The sequence below is a fragment of the Eschrichtius robustus genome, chromosome 6, assembly GCF_028021215.1.
Source record: "Eschrichtius robustus isolate mEscRob2 chromosome 6, mEscRob2.pri, whole genome shotgun sequence".
NCBI classification, from domain to species: Eukaryota; Metazoa; Chordata; class Mammalia; order Artiodactyla; family Eschrichtiidae; genus Eschrichtius; species Eschrichtius robustus.
The window spans coordinates 76389955-76413666 of record NC_090829.1 but is presented as its reverse complement, the minus strand read 5'-3'; the positions used below and the strand labels follow the sequence as shown (position 1 = coordinate 76413666).

Sequence of the window (23712 nt, the reverse complement as noted above, 5' to 3'; positions counted from 1 at the left end):
GAGGGGAGGGCTGTGCTCAGCTCCCCAGCCCCCCAGACAGGAACAGCACTTCCCTTGCTCCTGTCTCTCCCTCTCCCTATCCCACTGTCTGCATCCCTCTCTCACACAAGTATGTACTCTCAGTTTCTGCCTCCCCCAAGCTCCCCCATGGGCACCCCTCCTCCCACAGCCCCAGCATCCCTCCTCCCACAGCCCCAGCATCCCTCCTCCTCCCACAGCCCCAGCATCCCTCCTCCTCCCACAGCCCCAGCACTCCTCCTCCCACAGCCGCAGCACCCCTCCTCCCACAGCCCCAGCAATCCTTCTCCCACAGCCCCAGCACCCTCCTCCCACAGCCCCAGCATCCCTCCTCCCACAGCCCCAGCATCCTCCTCCTCCCACAGCCCCAGCATCCCTCCTCCCACAGCCCCAGCACCCCTCCTCCCACAGCCCCAGCACCCCTCCTCCCACAGCCCCAGCATCCCTCCTCCCACAGCCCCAGCACCCCTCCTCCCACAGCCCCAGCACCCCTCCTCCCACAGCCCTCTGTCTGCCCATCGTCTTCCCCTCCTCTCTCCCCTCTTCTCAGGACAGGCAGAGGGTAAACAGGAAGTGGTTAAGAGAAAAAAGAAAAGGAAGCGCTGTGGGCTGGAAAGCCTCTGCCCATTTGGGTGATTTCCCTGCCATGGAAGTCAGGTCTTGTCTGCGGTGTGGACACCTCTGGGTGACACCTTGGGCCCCGCTCCTGGAACTCTCCAACAGCCATCTTAAAAAGGGCAGGAAAACCAACCAGAGCTTTCTGTGCCTCCAGCCACCGGTGTCTGTGCGACTCGGGGGTCCCAAGACGCTGCTGAGCCAGAGGAGGAACACGGCCCCGCCCTCCTTAGCATCAGGTTGGGGTTGGGAGCTGCTCCCCGAGAGCCTGTGAACAGAGACGTCCTGGGCACTCACACAATCTCCGTGGGGAACCACAGCCAGGGGCGGGCTGACCTGTGGCCAAATGCACACACAACGCTTCCAGAGCGTCCGGCCTCTGTGTCCGGGGCTTTGGACTAGGAAGGGGAAATCCCTCCTAAGAGGGGCGCTCTTCCTGGTACCTGGCTGACGAGCAAGTGAGGGTTACATAACGAGCCGGGTGTTCTCAGTGTCTCCGGGTCTGGTCCCCGTGGGAACGCGCCCCTCCCATTGTCTCAGTGTTCCCTTCCATGCACTGGCTTTGGTGCCAGAAAAAGTAGAGAACAGAGATTCTGGAAATGCACAGGACTTCTACCCAGTTCCCTCATGAGGGATCTTAGCCTGACTCTGGGCACCTCAGCAGAAACTAAATAAACCTCCAGGGTCAAGAGAGAAGTCACTCTTGAACGGTTGTGTCCTCACCACAGGCTTCCCGAGCCTGTAAACACGGCCTGCTCTTGCCAAGGATGAGTTACTGACTAGAGAACTTGCCAACTATGGGCTGCTCCTCTCAAAGACAGCACAGCTCTCCTCGCCCATCCCCAACCCCGGAGCCAGCTCTCATAGAGTCTGCTCAGACCAACTCAGTCTCACCCTTGTCACTACTTGGAAGCCCTCGGCTGGGGACACGTCTTCTGGACGGGAGCTACCGTGCAGCCTCACCTAGCTACTTGCTGGCTCTGGACAGCAGTCCGCTTTCTTCATCAATAAAAGAGGGACGGTGGCTTGTCTATCTAATGGGATTGGAGGAATTCCTTGTAAATGTGCAATAAAGAAATGTATGGTTTCAAGAAATTTCTAATTTCACTGAGAAATCAAGTCATTAAAATCTCTTAATAGGGAAACTTGATGGAGCACTTACAATAGGACAGGCATTGTTCTAAGCACTTTACTTGGACTTTCTCATTACTAGTCCCAATCGCCCTACATGGTGGTACGATTATTACCCTAATTTTTGCAAATATGGAAAATGAGGCACAGAGAAGCCAAGTAATTTATCTAAAGTCACACAGCAGGCAGGTGTCAGGGCTGGGATTTGAACCACATTTGTTTGTCTCTGGAGCCCATATTCCTAACCACTACGTGTACTGCCTCTCCAGTATAATCTAGGCATGACTAAGTGATAAAAATTAACACATAGGATAAATGTTCAAGGTGACCCAGGGTGTTTTATAGTTTAAAAATGTGCAACAGATCCATCCCCAAGGCTAGCTCTTTTAATCACTGATCATTAAATCACTCTTGGCCTCCGTTTTCCTATCTGTAAAGTAAGGGCGGTAACTACGTGAGCTCTACCGTTCCTCCGCTGCTGACATTTGCTGTTCTCGGTCAGAGCAGGAGAAATCTGGAGAGCCTGGCACAGGCTCCGGCTTAAGCTACAGGTTTTGGAATAGTAGAGGAGAGAAAGCATTTTGGGTGCAAAAAATAGGATGCATTCACTTGTGAGGATGAATACAGAGAGTGAGCAGACTGGAAGGGAAGTATTTGAAAAGGAGAGTTTGACGAGAATGTGTACCCGGGGCATGGACATGGGCCTGTTTGCATGCATGTGTGTTTGTAAGTGTGCACGTATATAAAAAGACAGAAGGAAGGGAGGGAAGGAAGGAAGGGAAAAAGGGAGGGAGGACGACTGTGGAGGAAGGCAGGCCTGAGGGCTAGATTGAGGAGTTTGAATTTATCCTGTAGTCCCCAAACGGCCTGACAATAAACTCCCATCACTAGAGGGAAACTGAGAGCCTCAGCTGGACGCTGCAGCGTTCTCCTGGTCGAGTACTCCTGCTATGGTCTGCCCCTTCCCCAAGTTATGTCCACAGGGCCTCCTCCATCATTTTCCTAAAATGTAAACTATGTGATGACACTCTTTTGCTTAAAATCCTTCAACGGCTCCTCACCGCCAAAAGCACAGCTTCCACATGTAAACTTTGTGCCCAACATACAAGCCTGTTACGTGGCCTACCTCTCACATCTCTTCACTTGCCCCTGCGCCCCCGGGCACCCCAGGTTCTGGTCATTTCAAACCACTCCAAGCCTCTCAAACATGCTGAATTTAGCATATTTTTGTTTTGAAACAATTACTTTGGCTGCAGCATGGGGAGCAGATGAACTTGGATGGTGGTAGCACAGATGGGGAGAAGACGAATTTCAAAGAAATATGAGGTGAGTGGACAAGACTTACAATAGGACAGGCATTGTTCTAAGCACTTTACTTGGATTTTCTCATCAGTAGTCCCAATCGCCCTAGGTGGTGGTACGATTATTATCCTAATTTTTGAAAATATGGAAAACGAGGCACAGAGAAGCCAAGTAATTTATCCAAAGTCACACAGCAGGCAGGTGTCAGGGCTGGGATTTGAACCACATTTGTTTGACTCTGGAGCCCATATTCCTAACCACTATGTGTACTGCCTCTCCAGCATAATCCAGGCATGACTAAGTGATAAAAATTAAAACAACACATAGGATAAATGTTCAAGGTGACCTAGGGTGTTTTATAGTTTAAAAATGTGCAACAGATCCATCCCCAAGGCTGGCAGATGGAACGTAGGAGTTGAGGAGAAGGTAGGAAAAAGGATAATTCCTGGGTTTCTGGCTGGTACAGCTGGATGAAAGGTGGAGACAAGGAAAATCAGGAGAGGACGACAGCTGGGAGGAAGATCATGAAATCAGTCTGAGACATCCTGAGACCGAGGTTCATTTAAGACATCCACGTGGAGCTAAAGGGAGCTTGGGAGCAGGTCTGAGCAACACAAGGGTAACTGAAGGTGTGGGCACAATGAGATTCCTGAGAGAGACTCTGGGGGAGAAGACGTCCAAGCTGTGCCTTGGACAATCTCAGCACTGAATGGACGGCCAGAGGAGAAGGATCCCACAAAGGAGCCTACAGTTCTGACTGACAGTGGGGAGAGAGCTTTTCAAGGTGGGCGCGGTCAACAACATCAGCTGTCACTCAACAGTCAAGTAAGATGAGAGCTGAACAAGCCTTAGATGCAGCAGGACACAGCCATTCAGGACCTGGAAGACCTGTTTTGGTGGAATCATGGGCCTGAATCCAAACTGGACTGTGATGAAGGCTGCCTGGGAGGTGATACATGAAGTCAGTGGGTGTAGACTAATGTTTTGAGGAATACGGCTGTGAATATAGAGGAAAGAGGAGCTTGCAGTGGGGGGGGGGGGGGGGGGGAGGGTAAGGGTTTCTCTTTTTCTGTTCTTTTTCTTTTTCTTTTTTTTTTTTTAAGACTGGAGAGTGCTGAGCATGTTCTAAACCTGACCAGAAGACTTGGTTAACAGGGAGAGTACAGATATACAATCACTTATCACACGGCTATATTTGTTTATGCATTGGCCTCATCTCATTGGCTTGCAAACCCATACAAAATCAAAGACGGTGTTTTATTTTTGTTTGCCTAATGCCTAGCATGGTGTCGGGCACACAGTAGATGCTAAGAACATGTTGTTGACTGGTGGAGGCTGTGAATGACATCAGGACAAGCCTGAAGCCCTGGGGAAGATACCCGATGCTGGAAATTAGAAAAGGAATGAAGTATTATTGATGCTTATAAACTTAAATGTGATTCTTGAGATATTTCAAATTCTTAACAAATGCCCAAGAAACCCAGAGACTTGAGGATGACACGAGGAATAAAGACTAGGGAATTCTCTTTCCTGCGGCAACCATGGTCACGGTTGAACAGAAGTCACAGGCTTTGCACCCAATACCGTTCTTGCATATTGTTCAGACTTCTCCAGCAAAAGGCTCTTCAGAGATGTGAACAATGATGCATCCTCAGTCTCGGGGCTCGCTTGCTCCTCCCTCCTTGGCTCAGTGTCAATGAACCAGGCCTGACAAGCTCAGCTGAAGGTGCTTCCCAGTAGGTGATGCCCTGACAAGCCCCTTACCCTTCGCCTTCATCTGCTGAACCGCATGTTGCATTCTGTACCTGATCAGCAAAATATGACCACTACTAAGCAAGTGAGGTGATGCTCCTTTACGCTAAGCTTCCCCAAACCTCAAGAATACTCTGAGATGATAGCTCTGGCTAGAAAGCCAAGACCCCACCGTCAAAGGCAACAGAGCTCTGTCAAAGGGTCTCTCTGCCTTTCTGGTCTTAGCACCTGGTTTCTCGATGCCGATGCCCAGCTGCCAAGTCCCTCTAACTACTACTGCATTCCACACGAGGGCACCAAGGAAAGGACTTGGTGTCTGGCCCAACTCTATCAATCACAGGGAGATTAAGGCAACGGAGGGAAGATGGAAAATCCTGAGTGCCTTAATGAACTCACCTTTCCAGTTTCAAAGGAGCGTGATGAACCGTAGTCCTCACAGGACCCTGAGAATGCTGACTCAGAAAGAAAAACAGAAGGCCTGTGGCGAAAAGAAACAGAGGTGCCTCACGTCGACTTCTTGAGTTTGGCTTAACCTGCCTGATCTGCCTGGCAGGCACTTCTGGGGAAATGCCAACAGCATCTGGGGAGACATGAATTCACTCCCCTTTCCCCTGGTCACTGCAACAGGATGAGAGGGTTACTATTTTCACCCTGGAAAACTGTCATGTTGTTGTGGTGGGTTAACAGTTGCCACATTCCATCCTCAGTTGGCCACTGTTCAGAGCCTGGAGCAGTGCTCTCAACGGACACAGCTGGTCTGGAATGTCACACGAGTGGGCCACGCTGAAGCTTGGCTGCCAGGAGCCCAGCCAAGCCAGGAGATGGCAGGAAGCAGCCGCCCAGAGAAGAGCATCCCCTGAGGGTTAGGGTAGGTGAGCTTTTCTTAGGCCAAGGCTTTGGGCCAACCACCGGTGGGGAGCATGGCCAACATGCCAATCTTCTCGGCCACAGCCTCCACCACACGGCTGATCAGTAACAGCCACCTCAGTCTCCTGGTAGAGGAACAACCACCAAATGAGATCATGCATGCCAAGAGTGTTTTATACATTAGAAGAGGCTAACAAAGGTTCATTTAAGGAAAGTGGGTCCAGCCTAATCAATAACAACAGCCAGACACCCACTGACTACTAAGAGGAACACTCTGTGCCTTTCATCAAATAACAGTCACGAAGGGACGGGTACTTCGGCTGGTCTCTTGCTCTGCGTGTGTCCTTCGGCCTGGTCTGCTATGTCTGATCTATCCTTATGTAACCCAGAGAAACTCACTTAGCAAAACAGAGACTAAAAGTTTCCTAAAATTTCTGACCAGAATAAAAGAGCACTTATTAGGTAAGACTTGGAAAATGTGGGCTAAATGCTTGCGTGGTGGCAGGAAGGGCTGGGCTGGTATTAAAGAGATTTGGGAAGGGTCTCAAGCTAACTAAAATGAGTAAAATTCGGTAGAGATGAGGTAACTATTTACTTACAAGGTTCTGCTCGTCTGAATCTATAATCAAGAATCTCAAGATGCTTTAGTCCAGGTTTTGGGCCTCAGTTTCCCACAATGTAAACAGTCAATGCAGGTAATAGACAGTTGACCCACTGTGTGTGACTGGTGGTGGTAGAAAAGGCAGAAGATGCAAATAATCCCACTATTTTGTGCTTGCTCGTGAAGAGCACAAAATACTAACAAATTAGCCTCAGTGTGTTTCCAAGGAAAAACATCTCAATATACTAAAAAGTGTGTTAAAATAGATTCTATTTATTATTATTATTATCATTATTATTACAATGTTTGCCTAAAGGTCAATGATGTGATGTCAAATAACATACCAACCTGGGAAGTATATTCCTGTAGCTTAAGGATGGTGGGTCATCTGATGAAGACTTTTGAGGCTGATGGTTGTGGGCTGGGGTGGTAGGAGGTCCCCTCCTCTGGGTCAGAGGGCAACAGGCAGGGCTCAGGAAGGTGTCCAGGAGAGAATGAAACCGAGCAGGACCCTGTGTGGTCTTCCAGGGACAGACCTTCCCCCTGCCCTGTGTCCTCCAACTCTTGTTTGTAGAAAAGCTTTAACCTCCCAAGGCTTCCCAAGTTCCAAAGAGAAAATTTAATCAGAGAAGTGAAAAAATGCAGGAAAAAGGAAAGCAGTCAAGCAAGACAAAATAGTAGTCTAGCCATAAAACAAAGTCAAGGACCCTTAGCTCCTCCTCAAGGGCTACAGATGACATCCTGAGCCATATCCTTGAGTTGCTTTGCAGAAACTAAACCCCTCCCCAGGTAGAGGAAATTGACTGCATGCTGAGCACCAGCACATAGTCCCCAGACCATAGACCCCAGACCAGTTGGAGGCAGAAAACTGATAACTGAGATTCCCCAAAATATCACCCTGTTACCTCACCACAGGCCAATCAGAAGAATGCCCATAAGCTGATGAGACACTGCAACCCTCACCCCTAACATTGCCTTTAAAAACTCTTCCCTGAAAGCCCTTAGGGAGTTAGGGTCTTTTGGGCATGAGCTGCCCATTCTCCTTGCTCAGCACCTGCAGTAAACACTGTGCTTTCCTTCACCACAACCCAGTGTCAGTAGATTGGCTGTGATGCATGTCACCCCAGTTCCTTTCATTAACAACAAGATGCAAAACTTCTGGCAGACTGAACTCACTCAGAGCAACTTCCAGACACCAGCGAGCATTTGGATCTGGGTGGAGTCCTTAGGTCAGTGTTCTGACAGTCAGGAACACTTACCCCAAAGGAAAACAGGGCTCCATCCAATCCCGCCCCACCCCACCCAAAGCACTGAGCAGCAGAGTCCTATAACCAGTTACGTCACAGTTTCCAAAATCAAGACCAAACTCAAAGTGACAGCTCAACACCCAAGAAATAGAAACAAAGGAGCCTTACGAATAACTATTTCAGTCACCAGAGGTCTCTCATCATTTTCAATTTAACTAAGAATGGGAAATTTTCTAATGTGTTATTCTACAGTATCAAAAAGTTAATGCCGCCCAATTCTATACATGACTAACATCTTATCTTTGGCATTTCTCATGGCTTTCCTAGGATTTTCCTTTTTTTTTTTTTTAAAGTTTCATTATTTCCTTCACAAGCCGAACTCTATGACCTTGGATCAGGCCTGAAGTTCAAAGGCATGAGCAGAGTCCTCATCCCAAGCTCCCCTGTCTGCACACTTCTCTTTCTAAATAGACATAGAAGGGCGGTGAGGTGAAAGCCAACGCTCAGATTACTCCATTTTTCATGATCACTGGTAAATTGCTGCTTAAGATGTTTCTGGAATCAGGATCTGAGCAGTGAGCAAGGGCAGTAAGAAAACTCCATTCCCAGAGCTGAGCTCAGAGCATGCAACAAGGCAGGTTCTCAAAATGGCTTGCCAACATGCTTCTTATCTTTCAAGATCTCACACAAGTCTGGATGGTGGAAGTAGAAGCTTAAGTGGTTCATATGCTCATTCCTCAATCCCAGAAAGTTTCTGAGGAGTGGAAAATTCTAGGGACAACAGACATTTAGAAATTAATTCAATACTGTGAGCAACTCCAACTCTGTACCCCTGGCACCCAGTACAAAACCTGGCACATGAGGAATGCTCAGTGAGCTCCTGAATGAGATGAATGCAGCACTCTACCTAAAACAAAATGACCTCAGTGAGAGACCATTGTCTCGGTATCTGCAGCTGCACCAAGGTCAGATACTTATTACACTGCAGTTTTTCCAAAGAGCTTTCTCCAACCTCAGGCTGCAAGAGGCTGGATGATTCCAGAGCTGAGCAGCACAGCTCACCTGGTTCACGCAGCCAGTCTGAAAGGTGCATCGTTTTGTTACGTGACTAAGCCCTAAATTTCGGTACCTTGTTGCCTTTCAAAATGAACTTGAGCAATATCTGGATGCAGATGGAATTCTTAGAGAATTCCTGACCATTAGGTAGATGCCTATTGAGAACTTCTGAAACCAGCCTCTTTTGATGCCATGAATGTCCCTGATGCTTATCTTTGTGGAAGAAAATGTTCCTCCGGGAAGGGAGGGAGGAGGAGGACAGCTCAAAACATTTACTCAGCACCCTGAGTGGGGAGGCAGAGTCCAAGGAGCTTTACAGTTATTGCCCTATTTGATGCTTACAACAACCCTCTGGGGTATTTGACAGATAAGAGAATTTGTCAGAGAGGGTAAGTGAAGAGTCCAAGGTCAGAGGTGGAAACGGGGAATGTCAGGTTTAGAATCCAGACTTGAACACGCACTGGTCCTCGAGGGTCCTGGTGAATGGTCTTTTGTGGAAGTATCTTTACTAATTTTGTGGAAGTATCTTTACTAATTACGGGTGTATCATTCCTTACAATCGTAGTTACTGAAGAATACTGTAACAAATTCTGTTCTCATAGCCACCATATTCTGAATACTCCAAAATGCAAGATGACTCTCTTGGTCTTTGCTGTCATGTGCATAATTAGGATTTATATATTACCAGATAAAGAACACTGCTATGAGGATATTCTTTAGAGGGAGAGGAGACCTTTCTCTATAATGCATCTTTGTATTTGCAAATAGCATCTGGGTAAACCATCAAGAAACTGACTAGAGACTAATATACATGAAAAGATGTGAAGAATTTTCTAGGCTTTCCCACCTGAGGCACACAGTGGTAGCAATCCCACCAAGAGGCCCCTTTCTTCTTGGGAAATTAAATATGTCAAATCTTGGTTCATTCAAAAGGTACTTTTTGAGGCCTCTGTCATGGAGCCACATTCCAGAAGGTCCTATAAGTCATTTATGAAATATGCAAATTGCAATGCAGTGACAGAAGGTAGAGCTGTGACCATAGTCCCAGAGATGGCCACCAGGATACTTACTGTGAGTGTGAAAATTACATTTCTGAAGAAAACGGTATGAATAGGATGAGAGGTATTTTTATAAACATATCTGGATAACTGTTGCCATGGAGGTGTTTCACCTGGCAAGAATCAGGAAGTCCAGAGCTAGGGCTTAATGTCAGAGGCGCTTTTACCAGGAGAGGCTTAACATAACCTTGTGAAACTTTCTGGAAACCATCAGCCCAGACCAGGAACCTGTGTTTGGATGCCGGCTGTGGCCACTAGGAAGGATGCCACTAGTGTCACTCTCCATTTTTTTTTTTTTTTTTTTTACATCTGAGAGAAAACTGCAGTGCCCCTTGACCTCTAATTGCCTGCCACATATTAAAGGATTCATATATATTTATATGGATAAACCGGCCAAATAACCTATTAGATGAAGTAAAATATATGAGACCTTACTTAGATATACTTTTGGGATCTCACAGTCACAAGACCAAAAGCGTTCTGTTCAAAATTCTATATTCTATTTGATATAAATTTTCTCAATATATGAAACCCAAGAAGCAGGCTATTAGCAAATTATTCCATGTACGCCAGTGCATGCATTTTAAGTACAGAGACTGCTGGAAGCATCAGGGTTGCGACTGATTTCAACAGTTTACCGTAACGGAGTAACCCAAATCCCAGGAAATGCACTGTTTGGGTACAGAAACCAACAAAGAACAACAAAGTTTGAGCAGTAACCTTTAATTACATTGAAAACAACTCAACAGACCATGTCCTACTTCACATGTTCTATTAGCAGAAGGATTCTGAAGGGTCAGCACTTTATGAGACTCAAAAGAATAGAAACCCTCACAACGGCCCCATAGCTCCCTCTGTACACACAGGAATAGTCTATGGACAGAACCACTCTCTAAGTTTTGTTGCCTCTAGAAACCAGACGGAGAAACAGCAGCCTTGGCTGCACACACAGTCCCATGACAGTGTGTCACAAAATAACCAAGTTGTTCAACTGCTTCCAGACCTTAGTCGGATTTGCTTCACTACTAACTTTTATGATGTATAACATATCACAAACCTGTAATCTCTAGCCCATCCCCTCGGTCCTGTCTCTTGGTTGGAGGTAAGGACCAGAGCTTCTTACAGACGGAAAGACCAGAGAGAATTGGAGGAGCTTCTCCAGGATGTCCCCACTGGTCCTGGCCTGGCTCTGCCTCAGCCCCCGTCTGAAGATGGACCAGAACCACGCAGCCTCCGCGGGCCCAGCTGCAGGGGGAAGGGCTGAGAAACACTGAGAGAACGCTGAAGTCAGCTGCTTGTGAGTCTCCGAGTCAGCATCTTCAAGACCAGAGTCATTGTTGAGAAATAAGACTTCTCCCCCACAAAAACCCCGAATGCAACAGTGATCCAAGAGCTCAAAACCAGCGGGCCAAATTCCGGAGAGGGAGCCCAGAGCTGACCACGGGAACAAGGAACTGGGGGCGGATCCCTCACCCACCCGCTGCCGCCTCCTGAACAAGCTGGAGTGTTTGTGAGACAAGGAACGAGGAGCTGGGCGCTACATCGACGGGCCAGGAGGATCGGTCCTGTCTGGAGCTGGGCATCCTTCCTGGATGATCATACACCACCATGACCTTATTCCAGAAACTACTGTCTCCAGGAAGACTTGGATAGCTTCAACTAGTTGTTGCTTTCGAAGTGAAGGGGTGGAGGAGGCTAACTGGGGACGCAGTGGGAAGACAGTCAAGTGTTCTAATTATTGATGTATTCAAGTAATTCAACTTCAGGTGCTCCTTAGGATATAATATTTTATGAAAAAAGCAAGCTACAAAATTGTATACATACACACACTTGGAAAAAATTTAGAAGGAAAACCTCTTAAAGTATGAATGATGGAATGGTGAACAATTTCTTTCTTTGAGAACGTTCTAGACCTAAGAATGATCCTACAGCTAGTTGGAGTTATTCCCTTGACTGAGGACACACTTTAGGAAAGGATGCATGTGAACCAGTGAGGGTAAAAGAAGTTCTTTGTCTGGTTCACCAGATGGTTCAAATTAATCCTGGTCACCAAGAAGGAGACAGACAGCTCAGACTGACCACACATCCATCAACTCCCCCTGTATTTTTCAAGCTTTCCAACTTCGGGGGAACGAAAGACATCTCAGCTCAGCAATTCCGAGGACTTAGTGACTCAAAGCACCGCACATGTGGGAGCCCCAAGGGCATTTTTTTTAAATTTTATTTATTTTTTTTATACAGCAGTTCTTATTAGTTATCTATTTTATACACATTAGTGCATATATGTCAATCTCCCAATTCATCACAGCACCACCCCCGCCCCTGCCGCTTTCCCCCCTTGGTGTCCATACGTTTGTTCTCTACATCTGTGTCTCTATTTCTGCCAAGGGCATCTTGAACCTCCTGTTTGCACACCTGGGGACACACGAGAGTCTCTCAACACCACAGGGCTGGATGGAGCGGAGGGAGGAGCGAGCACCCAGCATCTGGCAGGAGCCTGAAATGCAACACTAGCTCAGGAGGACTGTGGGTTCTCCGGGTATTCGCTCAGCTACAGAATACTCCCGTTTCCAAAATGACCGGTTTTCCTTACTAAGGCCTCTTGCTCCTCACGTACCACCCGCCCCACACCTCCAGGCTCTGTGCTGTATTATTTTCAGAGGCACATGACACCTGAGGGAAGGAGGGGAGGCAGCCCCCATGTGCTGGGCCCTGTTTCCTGCCAACCACCGTGCTGGGTCCTTTATCCACGTCTTCTCTTTCAATTCTCAAAGTGATGCAGAAACAAGGGAGTGCTGGGGTGTTTTTAGAGACAGGAAAACCCAAAGTCCAAGACAACCCAGGCAGTAGGCTGATAAACCATGGGGATGAGATCTGCACAGATCGTCCGACCTAGCAGCCCTGGCTCCCAGGCAACACAGACACAAGCAGCCTTCTGGACGAAGACACATCAGAGGATTATTTCTGGTACCTGAGGCGAAAGGAGGGAGCTCCGTGATAATACTTGCTAATATGTTTAAAAAAAAAAAATTCATGGCTGAAAGTCAATTACAGACACAGCCAGGCTTCTTGGAGCATTTATGGTGGCTGCTAAAGGGAATGGGCAGCCCACCCATCCCGCTGTGCCGGAAGTCCTCAGCAAAGCCCCGACTCACAGGGAAGGCGGCCCCGCCTGCACACTGGACAGCAGCTGTGGCTCCCAGGGGCGTGCGGCACTGACTCTTAAAGGAGCCAGTGGTCAGCAAGGCAATGTGCCTTAGACACATTTTCTTACTGCTCACAACAGCTCTGTGCCCAAAGTGACACAAGTGGCACGTGGTGTTGGTGGTGGTGTTGGATTTAGGCTTGGACCTGCCTGATCCTAAGCACATTTCCTGCTAATCCAGACAGAACCATCCCGTGGAACCATCCAATCTATCAGAAAGAGTGGATCCCTGTGGCCTGATCAGCACATCAAATCCTGACTCTTGCCAGCTAGCTGACTCTTCTATGACATTATACGTCCTACATTTTCTGGAGTAATTCCAATTTTGAGCATGCTGGTTCCGTTGCACCCATGGGTGTGCTCATACTTGTCTTATGATGCATTCTGCCCCCGGAGGCCTCACGGGCTTACGCTCATCTGTGCAACCCTCTGCACTTGTTTCTCCCGTGGAGGGATGGTTACCCCTCCCATAGTGACAGATCATTTACATGTTCTGATTTGTTTCACATGTTTGTGCTTTATCTTCCCTGCCACACTCTAAGTTCCTCTTAAATCAACACTTTACCACTGGAAGACCGTTCACAAGGAAGGAATCCTGGAAACAACAGATTACACAGCAGTAGAAGAAACTACAATCCTGCCTAAAATTGTTCTGCTTGCTCGATTTGCAGGTGGCATGGTGTCGGACAGAATGACCCTTTAGAGACATGAATTTACAGTATCTCATCAGAGAGCAACTCCCAAAATGGGAACTGCCAAACTGTAATTTAACTGGAATCCATGTAAAGTCCTATGCTTAGATTCAAAAACTTAAGTGCTCAAACGTGACACAACAGAAACTTGGCTTGGCTATAGTTCATTCAAAATATTAAAAATCTTCAACTTTTGGTATAGTAAAGTTAAAACCAAGTTCAATGGCGCAATGTGACTGTTTAACAGAAAAGAAAACGTGAGTGTTGTTAGGATGTGTTAATGGAAGTGGAACGTTCAGGTCACAGGAAGCAAATGTTTCACTGAACTCGGGGCTGAGCCCTCGTTACCCAGATGACAAATAACACGCCTGATTCTGAGAGGCACACTTAACAAAATGATAGAGCCTCAGAGAAGGAAGACACCTGGTGTGTAGCCTGGATAAGAAAAGAGAACAGAGAAACATAAAGAAGTTCTCAGACGTTTGACAGTTTGTCACGTGGAAGAGGGAGCCTAAAATGTGAACCACTGGGCAGAAGTGACTGAGAAACAATCTTCTGTTCGATATAAAAGGAAGCTTTCAAATCACGTCTATGGGAGGCAGAACAATGGCCCTCAAAGGTGTGCACGGCCTAATCCCTGGAACTTGTATCAGTGTTACTTTACACGGTAAGAGGGACCCTGCAGATGTGATTAAGTCAAGGATCCTGAGATGGGGAGACTCGCTTGGATTATCCCGTGGGTCCAATGCAATCGCAGGGCTCCTTATAAGGAAGAGGCAGGAGCATCAGAGCAAAGCAGAGGTCAGAGTCAGAGACATATCTGAGGATGCTACACTGCTGGCTTTGAAAACAGAGGACGCTGCTACAAGCCAAGGGGTGCAAATGGCTTCTAGAAGCTGGAAAGGGCCAGGGAACAGGTTCTCCCTTAGAGCTTCTAGAAGGAATGTAGCCCTGTTGACACCCGGATTTTAGCCAAATAACACCTGGGTTTTAGCCAATCCATTTCAGACTTCTGACATCCAGAGCTAGAATAGAATACATTTGTGTTGTTTTAAGCCACTAAGTCTGTGGTAATTTATTAGAGCAGCCATAGGAGATGAATGGGATGTCTAACAAGGGAATAACCTCTTCTGGCCCCAGGGAGCTCCTTGTCCCCAGGGGCCATCAAGAAGAGGCTGATCACCTATGGGTCAGGAATGCTGTGCGGTGAGTCCTGGATGACCCACGGCCGACCCCTCCCCCAACTCTTGAGAGTCCACATCACGTAGCAGTGCCATCTCCTGCTTTTGTATTCGACACGCTGGTCCCACCCCCAAGGCTTGCCCTTGTCTTCTCCCAGGAGGACTGTGGCAGTAAGTAAAAGGCCTGCTTTGGGGATGTCCAAACGGCACCCAGGCCTGTGCCTGGCTCAGAGCAAAAGTGCTTGCGGGGGTGCCTACCTGAGCAGAGGACTCCTTTGTTCCTGGCGCAGGAGAAGTTGTCGCACTCGCAGAAGGGCCCGTAGATCTTCCCAAACTCGCTCTCGAAGCAGGAGCACTGGTTGCAGCTGCACTGCCCGCGTCCGCTGCACAGGGGCTTGCCCTCCGCTTCTCGGCACAAGTTCTGGTACCCGCTCTGGCTCTCCCCTTCCTGGCACTCGCACCTGGTGCCCAGGTAGCTGGGGTTGCACTCACACAGGCCGCAGACGTAAGTCCCGTTGCCGCTGCACCTGGCGCTGTCCGGCTCCAGCCCTGCGCTGCAGCTGCACCTGCAGTTGTAGGTGACCCCCACCTCCAGGCTGTCCCGGAATCCCACGGGCCGCAGGGTGAACATGTGCTGCGCGTGTTTGCCCGGGCAGCTCCGGGCCTCCACCGACACCTCAAAGGACGCCTGGGCAGGAGAAAGAGAGGGGACGTGGTGGCCATGGTGCACCTGGGCCTCCCGCTGTCTGCACCAGCCTCCTGATCAGCCAGGGGCCTGGCCCGAGCACAGTTCCTCCAAGGTCCTCAGTGAAGAACTGGGGCCAAATCCAGCCCCTCCCCACGCTCACAGAGGGCCACTCCAACGGCCCGAGGAGGAAGAGGCCCCGGAGACAGCAAGCCCCTTCACTTTACCCAGGAAGGGCGTATTCAGGCGTGCCAACATTTGACAGGCATCATGCTTGGTTCTTTAACGTTCATCATCTCTTTTATCTCCCAGAGGAAAAGGGCTTCCACAGGAAGGTAGAAAGATTCACTCAAGGTTACAAGGTTCTCTTTCTCCCCTTTTCACTTCTATCCTAGCCTCTTCCCGTCTCCATTTTGAAAGTCAACAAAATATTCAACAATTTACCAGGCACCTCCTCTATGCCAGGCTAGACGTGGCTCCCTGAACTCATGGGGCGCTGTGGTCGAGAGGCCCTGGCAGCTGCCTGCCCTTCTGCAGAGGTGTTTCCTCCCCTGCTGGAGAAGGGCAGAGATGACTCTTGGGTCCCTTCCAGCATATCTGTCTCCTCACAGACACACCTGAGCCTCCCTCTGCCCCAATTTCTCTCTGCGTGGTCCTCACAGCCGTGTCTTTCACAATCAGTCCACCGCCCGGAGGTTGTAAAGAAGCATCATTGCCACACACGTGGACAGACTTTTTCTTATTAAACAAAGCATGTACAGGAGTGTTGCTAACCCCCGAGCTGCTTATGGGTTGCCATGGAAACAGGCAGCAAGGTGGACCTCGCTGGCAGATGGCAATGGAGGAAAGATGCCTGTTAGCAGCCCACGTGGCTGGGATGTGAGGGAAGCAAGGACACTGCTCGCTGTGATTCTCCCAGGGAGTAGAGCGTGACTCCGCCTCCCCTCCCCACACCATGTGGTGAGAATGGTCCAGCACGGCCCTCCAAGCAGGGCGCTGTGGAAATCTGCAGGCAGGTAGCTAGCACACCCTGACCAAACACCATCCTGAAGTCCTTCTCCCCCGAACCGACAGAGGCCTGGTCTCACTCCGGAAACTGACCCACCGCCTCTGGCCCAGACGTCTTTCTTTTTCAAAAGGCTCCTCAGAACATTCTGAAACTCAGAACAAGTTAGGAACCACTTTTAGCTACTGGTATTGTTAACTCTATTATTTGGGTTGGAATAGAACTGGTTTTTAAAAAGCCATCAATAACCTGCTTTACTGGGTACTCTTTAGGTAATAATGTATATTTCTGGAGAACACTCAAAATATCTTTTTCTAAACGTTCTACAGATCCCTGTCACTTTGGGATCTTTACTAATTCTTAAAGGCCCCCCCCTCTGTGACATCTAGGGACGCCACCCCGCAGGGTGGGAGCGGGAGTGCGTGAGGCCGAGCAGGAGACCCCACTTCCTAGGTCCTGGAGAGAGTCTGCTTGGCAACAAGACACTGGGAGTCGGCATTAGTGAAGCAGTATCACAGCAGACACCGTCAGACACGTGCGCTGAGGAAAATGACCAGGAGCCAGGGTCAGAGGACACCGGGAGAGCCAAGCCAGCTGCAGACAGTTGGGACGGGCCCACACCCCACCTCCATGTAGGGGGCGGGAGGAGGCAAAGGGAGAGGCTGGCAAAAGCACGTTCACAACTAGGTTCCAAGGCCCTCAGGTACAGGTGGGCTCTCGAGGTAAGGAAGCAAGACGCGGACCCACCCACGGCACTGCAATCTGCCTAATGGTTACCAGGTGCCGAGTACTACACGCACCAGGCCCCGTGCTGGGCATTTCCACGCGCATCTCATTTACATGCCCTAGGAGGAGGCATCCTCATTTACCAGAAAGAAAACGGGGTTGGTTGGGCTCCGGGAGCTTAGTGCTGGTCACACAGCTGGGGAGGGGTGGGGCTGGGCCTGTGCTCTCCTTGGCATGTCACCTCCTAGAAGTAGGGAATGAGGCAGATGTCCAGTGTCCAGACCTGGGTAGAGAGAGAGAGGCCCGGCTCACAGAGGGACCACTAGATGGTGACCCACCCAGTAGTGACCAGAAGCTCCTGGTCAACTTTAAACCTTCCTGCCTTGGGCTGGGGATAACCTGAGCCTGCAGATGGAAGGACACGGAGGCTGCACCTGACCGAGGTGCCATGGGGCATCAAGAACGTGGAGGTGAACATCCCTCCCTCTGAGGCTCAGAGAGAAGCCTACTGCCTCCCAGGGGAATAACTTTGCTGGACTTGTTAAATGGAAAGCCCTGCCCCCCACAAAGGCCGCTGGGGGTCAGAAGTGGAAAAAATTACAAAGAAACAGCCTGGACCAAGAGCCAAAGGCATTTAATTATTGCCAAGACTGTGGGGAGTGCCCATCTGTGAGCATAACCTTCCCCCAGGAAAACTTGCCTGCACCAAGGGATCAAGTAACAAGAGAGCGAATTAAATCTCCTGGGCCTCACAGATGTGTCTGTGTTTGCTGGAGAGGGAGTGGAGAGGTTGGGGACGCCCCTGAATCAGCGCCGGCAGCTGATCACCCAGGATTCAGAAAGGCTCACACACTGCCTGCCCAGTCTAAGGCCTGGCTTCTAAGCAGGTCCCAGTGGCCTTCTTCAGCCAAAGCTCTGGTCTAACTGAGGTCCAAGCTGTCGGGCCCCATGCAGCCTAGCGTGCAGCCGGCCACCTGATAACCAGAGAACAGCTCCATTTCAGCCACTAAGTCTCAGGCCCTGCTGGGCACAGGAATGCTATAAAAAGCACCTCGGCAACAGCAAGTAAATCTGTTCTGCTACCCCTCCCTTCAGAGTCCATTTCCCTGAGGGATCAGGAAAGAATCCAGAGAGTTTGTCAGGCAGCTGGAATGAGGCTTCTCTTCCCTGATTACTGTGGACTCTTGAGAGTGAAGGCTCCCCAGTTCCCGGAGACTTTCCGTTTTCCCACTCCGAGATTCCAGAGGAAGGTCGCGGACATGGCAGTCCTCCCTCCCGCCCAGTCTTATTATTTGAACCTCACTGGGATGCTCCTGGTTCCCGCACAGGGCTGCCGGCCTGATCCACCCTTTCAAAGGGGCTACCCAGCCCCCACGCAAACCCACCAAACCCAAGCTCTGCAGATGCCAAGTCCACTAGGAGCTGGCTGAGACAAAGCGTTGGGCATGGGCAAGGGGTGGAGAGCCCCAGGGGAGGGGCTGGAGAGCGGGACGCTGTGGGAAGCCCCGACGGGGCTCACTGGGTCCTTTGTACCGGGTGTTAGTGCCGGTCGCACAGCCAGCCACTTGCATACTGATTTGTCAAAGCCAGTTCATGAGAAAATTGACTCCTAGTGGCCAGGCCCACTCAGTCAGCCCTGGTCGGTGCTGGGAGGAAAATTAGGGAAAAAACAGAAATCACTGGATTTGGGACTGCAAGATTTCATGTAAGGAATATTTCACTGAGGACAACCTTTGTCCCTCACCCCCTACCACCTCCCCTTGCTTCTTGCCTGGACAGATCTCTTAACCCAGAGGACACAGGACAGTCACAGAACCGCGGCCTCTGATTGGAAGTGACCATGGAGACGGTGCCCGCCCACCTCCTCCACCTCTGCAGGAAGCTCTGGTTACACGGAGGCAAGACCTGCCCGGATGCCACTTGAACCCGGCTGTCCCAAGGCTCCCCCTCCCCCATGGGCCATGTCCTTATCCACAGGCCAGACCCTGAGATGCACCGGATGGCAGTTACACCCTGTCTGCTTTCCCTAATCCCTCTCCTCCAATGAGCCTCCGGGCCCTTCTGCTGTACTCTTTACTCCTGCCTACCCTCCTCGCCATTTCTGACTTACTCAGAGCCCTCCCAGCTCATGGTACTAAAGAACGGAAATAATGCCTGCCAAATAATGGCCAGACACCTTAGCTTGGCATGTATGTCCTACCAGTTGGCCCAATCCTGCCTCTGCAGCCCCAGCTCCTCTCCTCTCAGTTCCCAACCCACTCCCCTCAGCTGCTTCCCACCTGCAACAGGGCAATCAATGCTCTTTCACACCTTCTCGGACTCACCACTAATGGGGCCTCCCCACCCTTTTTCTGTCTGGAAAACTCTGAGCCTCAGCTCAAACAGCACCCCCTCTGCGATGCGGGGCCCTTCTTCCTTGGGGCTCCCGCAGCACCAGGCCCAGCTTTCATCACTGCCCCCAACTCTATGGGGTTGACTCCTGCACCTACATTTCCTCAACCAGATTTGTCCCTGGGACAAACGTCAAGAGGGAAATGCCCACATACTCAGGAGCAAACCTAAGTCCAACTGTCAACTCTTTGGAGAAAGTTCAGCCTGAGATGAGGGACAGAAGTACATCTCTCCTTCAGCAAAAAGGGGGTTGAGGGGAAGCCCCCCAGTTCTCCCTCCAGGCCAGCTCCGTGGGCACATGCCCGTGCAGTCACACAGAGCCCCATGCTCAGAAGGGCCCGTGCTTAGTTTAATGCTCTGCTGTTGTCATCTTGAAGTTCTTTATTCTTTAACAAGGACCCCACATTTCCATTTTGCCCTGGATTCTGCCCCCCACTGCCTCCAGGGCCTCAAAGAGCTCACCTCTGGTGGCCTGCGAGCAGCACCAGGTCCGGCTATGACAGGCAAACGGCCACTGCTCTGTGTCAGCTTGTTTCCACCCACAGAAAACAAAACCTCACAGCCCTGGCGGCAGAGCCGGGGGCCATGTGACTGCGGCCTCTTGGGCAGAGAGAGGAAACAAGGAGCCAGCATGGCAGGCCTGCCTTTGGGCCGCTGTCTCAACAGGACCACGGCCCCTGGGAGCCCAAGGGAGGCTCTCCCCCTGGCCCGCCCGTGTGGAACTGCTGTCGAGGGCGTGGGGAGAAGCACCTTTCTTCCTTCTGTTTCAAATGCTCTAGAAGTCATCCAAATACGTCTGAGATTTTGCACTTTTGTGAAAAATGCCACTTAAAATCCTTTCCTGTCTTCTGGACAATGTTCCTATTTTTTCCGAAGTATCCTAGCAAAAAACAAAATCTGTACACTAAAGTGTCCGTACAAAAGTGGTGATGATCCCACCTTTAGCTTCTCTGAAACTTCTACTTTCAAAATGCACGAGGTATAAGGAAAAAAATACGAACTTTGGCATCCGTGGTTGCAGCTCTGACACCTGGCGCTTGTGCCCACCAGCAGCCAGACTTCCAGCAAGTCTCTCAGGGCACCCCCCCCTTGGAGCCTCAGTCTTTCTCACATAAAATGGGGAAGTAATGTCTACCTGACAGAGGCTGCAAGCAGCAGAGGAAGCCAGCAGCCAAGCCCTAGCAGAGCATGGAGAGTATTATAAATTCCCACGAAATGGTAACTCTGTCCTTCCCTCCACGGTCAGAAGGCAACGACTAGGGAGGGAGAGGACTTGGTCTGGAGAGAGCTGTGAGTGCACTGCCGTCTGTGGGTGATCCCACATCTCGGGATGCCCAGCAGCACCGAGCCCCGGGGGTGTACACAGAATGTGGTGAGGCGTTCCCTGCTGGAGGCCCCGGCCCTTGTCATGGCGCTCTGCTCGAGCCGTCTGAACGGGGAGGATGGAACAGAACCACGGGCGGCAAGAGGCCAGGGGGAGGGGGCACGGGTGCTGGCATCAGAGCCAGAAAGCCCTGGCCTTGAACTTTCACTTTGCCACTTACTGGCTGCTACTTACTGGCTACTTACTTGGGCAATTAATTGAATTCTTCGTGCCTCAGTTTTTCTCATCTGTCAACATGAATAACTATCTTCCTTACAGGGAACCCGGTGAGGAACACGGAGCTAACTCTTTGTCCAGTTACTTTCCAGTCCTTTCCAATACTAACTGCATTGCCCCCTTGGGTCCATTAGGGACCCAATATTCTTATAATAATTTCCCCCTTTTTCTTATGGCAGCATAAACCGGCTTCAGTTTCTTGCATTCAAAAAGAATTCCAACTTTCTGCTATTATTATCAACAAACACCAGTTCCTTTGATCTTCCTGGTGTCTAGATACCTCATCATGATAGTTCCTTTACACTTGCCCTTTGAAAAAAAAAAAACAAAACACTGAACAAAGAACTCCAGATGCAGTCTGACCCACACAAAAAAGAGTGAAACCATTTTCTCTGGGGTTCCATTAATGCAGCCTCAGTTGGCATTTTTTTTTTTAAAGCAACACTGCTTATTCACACTGAGCCTTTGGGGATTAGAATCTACCAGATCCTTTTCTTAAAAGCTACTATCAAACCAAGTTCCCTCTATCCTATTAACATTCTGAACTTAATGCAAGATATTAATCCTGATGATTTCAACCCAGCTCAATTTTTAAAAATGTTCTTAAATCTTGGTTTTCCTGCTTTATAAGCTAAACTGTTTTCTCCAGCTTTGTGACCTCCCCACCTTTGATAAGCAGTTCTCCCTCGAGTTAATCTCAAGCCAGTAGTAGACAGGAGACAGCTGGAACCTCGGTCAAGTCTTCCTCCAGATGACGTTATCCACACTCTTAGAAAGCAGGTCTACTCAGCTATGCATCTGCCTAGCTGTGCTATCACCAACCCACGTTACCTGTCTTGGCATAAGGATGTCATTAGAAATTGTCAGGAGACTTCCTGAAACCCAGGCGCCTGCTGTGTGTGCCGTACGTCCTCCTCCTTGCCTCTGTTCCACTGAACCTATTTCTCCAAGTAAAGGGTTCCTTGTTTGGGTGTTTTTCACGCATCATTCTTTAGCTTTCCTGACACACTGCACCAAACATCCCATCCACAGATCTACAGAATCCACTTACATGTAGTTTTTCTGCTTAGTTCTGCCTCCTTCCATTTTTCATAGCTGTCTCTTTAAAGCCGGTGACTATGAGGCTTTTGTGTTTTTTAAAAACATCATCTGGATTGATTAATCATTGCAATTGATCAAAACAACACAAATATATCACAAAATTTGACAAGTATTAAAAATAAAATTTTATTGGGTGTGCCACTTTAATGAGATGCGGCTTTCCCCACCCAAGTAGTTCATGTACATTGAAAATATTACTCATTGCTAAATAAGATGGGGAATGGCATCAATTCTACTCCTATTTTTTATCTGTATAGATTAAAGCACTCTCTCCAAAATTTATTCACGTCAATAGGAAAATGGGAATTGGAGTTTTGTTACAGCAATATCACCCTATTCTATGAGTACCTTCTTAGATAAACGCCATAATCATTTAAAATTTTTAATGATTCATCGTTTGAAAACTTGATTAGGCCAATCTTTCACTTTTTTTTTTTTTTAAAGCAAAAAGAAACTTGGAAGAAAACCTGCGTTAGAAAAAGATCTGTTACCTAGTCATTAGAGTCCTTCACTTTCTCAACCTTGATACCGCATTCTGAACGGTCCCTTTGCTGGGGTGAGGTACCACTGTAAGATTTAGAATGGGTGAGATGTACGCCTGTGGGTTGTAACAGTGGGCGAAGGGCAGTTGGGAAGGGGAAGGAGGGAGAGAAGCAATTACAGAACGTGAGGAAGCTCCAGCAGACCACGCTGCAGTGCAAGCAGTCATGCGGCCACACCTATGTCTTTTGCAGCTGTTTCCCTGGAATCCAGGATATGTCTGCTTATCTCCACCTTGGCCATCATTAGCGCTTATGAAAGCCCAGAAGATATGATCATGTATTTTTAAGGTCCCTATAATTTTTCTGGTTCCAACCAGATTCTTTAGTTACAGAAGAGAACTTTCCCTCAGTTCTCTTTCTATTTGCCTTTCTATTTTCTGAGCAATGAAAAATGTGTCAATAAAGCAAGGAATGGATCTCACAGTCTGCTTCTGGCAGCAGGAATCTCTAGAAGTGAGGCTGGCTCTCCATCACCACTCTGCCTGCCTCTGAGCCAGTATTTCATCTTTGTTCTCGTCATCCATAAACCTTCCTCCTTCCCTCACGTCCTTGGCTTGGTACACAGATACACATCTTTATACACAATGTTGCTTCTCCACCATTTAATTATATCCACTTAAATCCAGAAAAGGCACCCATGCCCTCCATTGCAACAGTTTATCCATTCCATCTCATCAAATCAGAGGAGGTGGATGGCTTTCTTCATATTTTACAGAAAGGAAAAGTGAAAGTCAGATTACCTAAGGCACGGAGCAAGCTGTAGAAGACTAGAAACGAAGGGAGGGCCAATTTCATCCCTGTCAAACAAAGATAATGATGGTTTAAGACACCCAAAGGCACAATGTCAACTTGAGGAAGCCTTAAGTGACAACGCACTGAAGGCTGTGTACTGCCTGGAGCTTTTTACTAAGTCCACCTGCATCTTGAAGGCACAGC

The 23712-nt window shown here is 49.1% G+C and overlaps 1 protein-coding gene across 1 annotated transcript in view; it reads right to left on the bottom strand.

The window, feature by feature from the left end:
• Window positions 1-23712, bottom strand: part of ITGB5 (integrin subunit beta 5) — a 109325-nt gene that overhangs the window by 15562 nt on the left and 70051 nt on the right. Inside the window, exon 10 of the mRNA XM_068546588.1 lies at window positions 14984-15413. Within this exon, the coding sequence (XP_068402689.1) occupies window positions 14984-15413 (430 nt within the window). The remainder of the gene's footprint in view (window positions 1-14983; window positions 15414-23712) is intronic.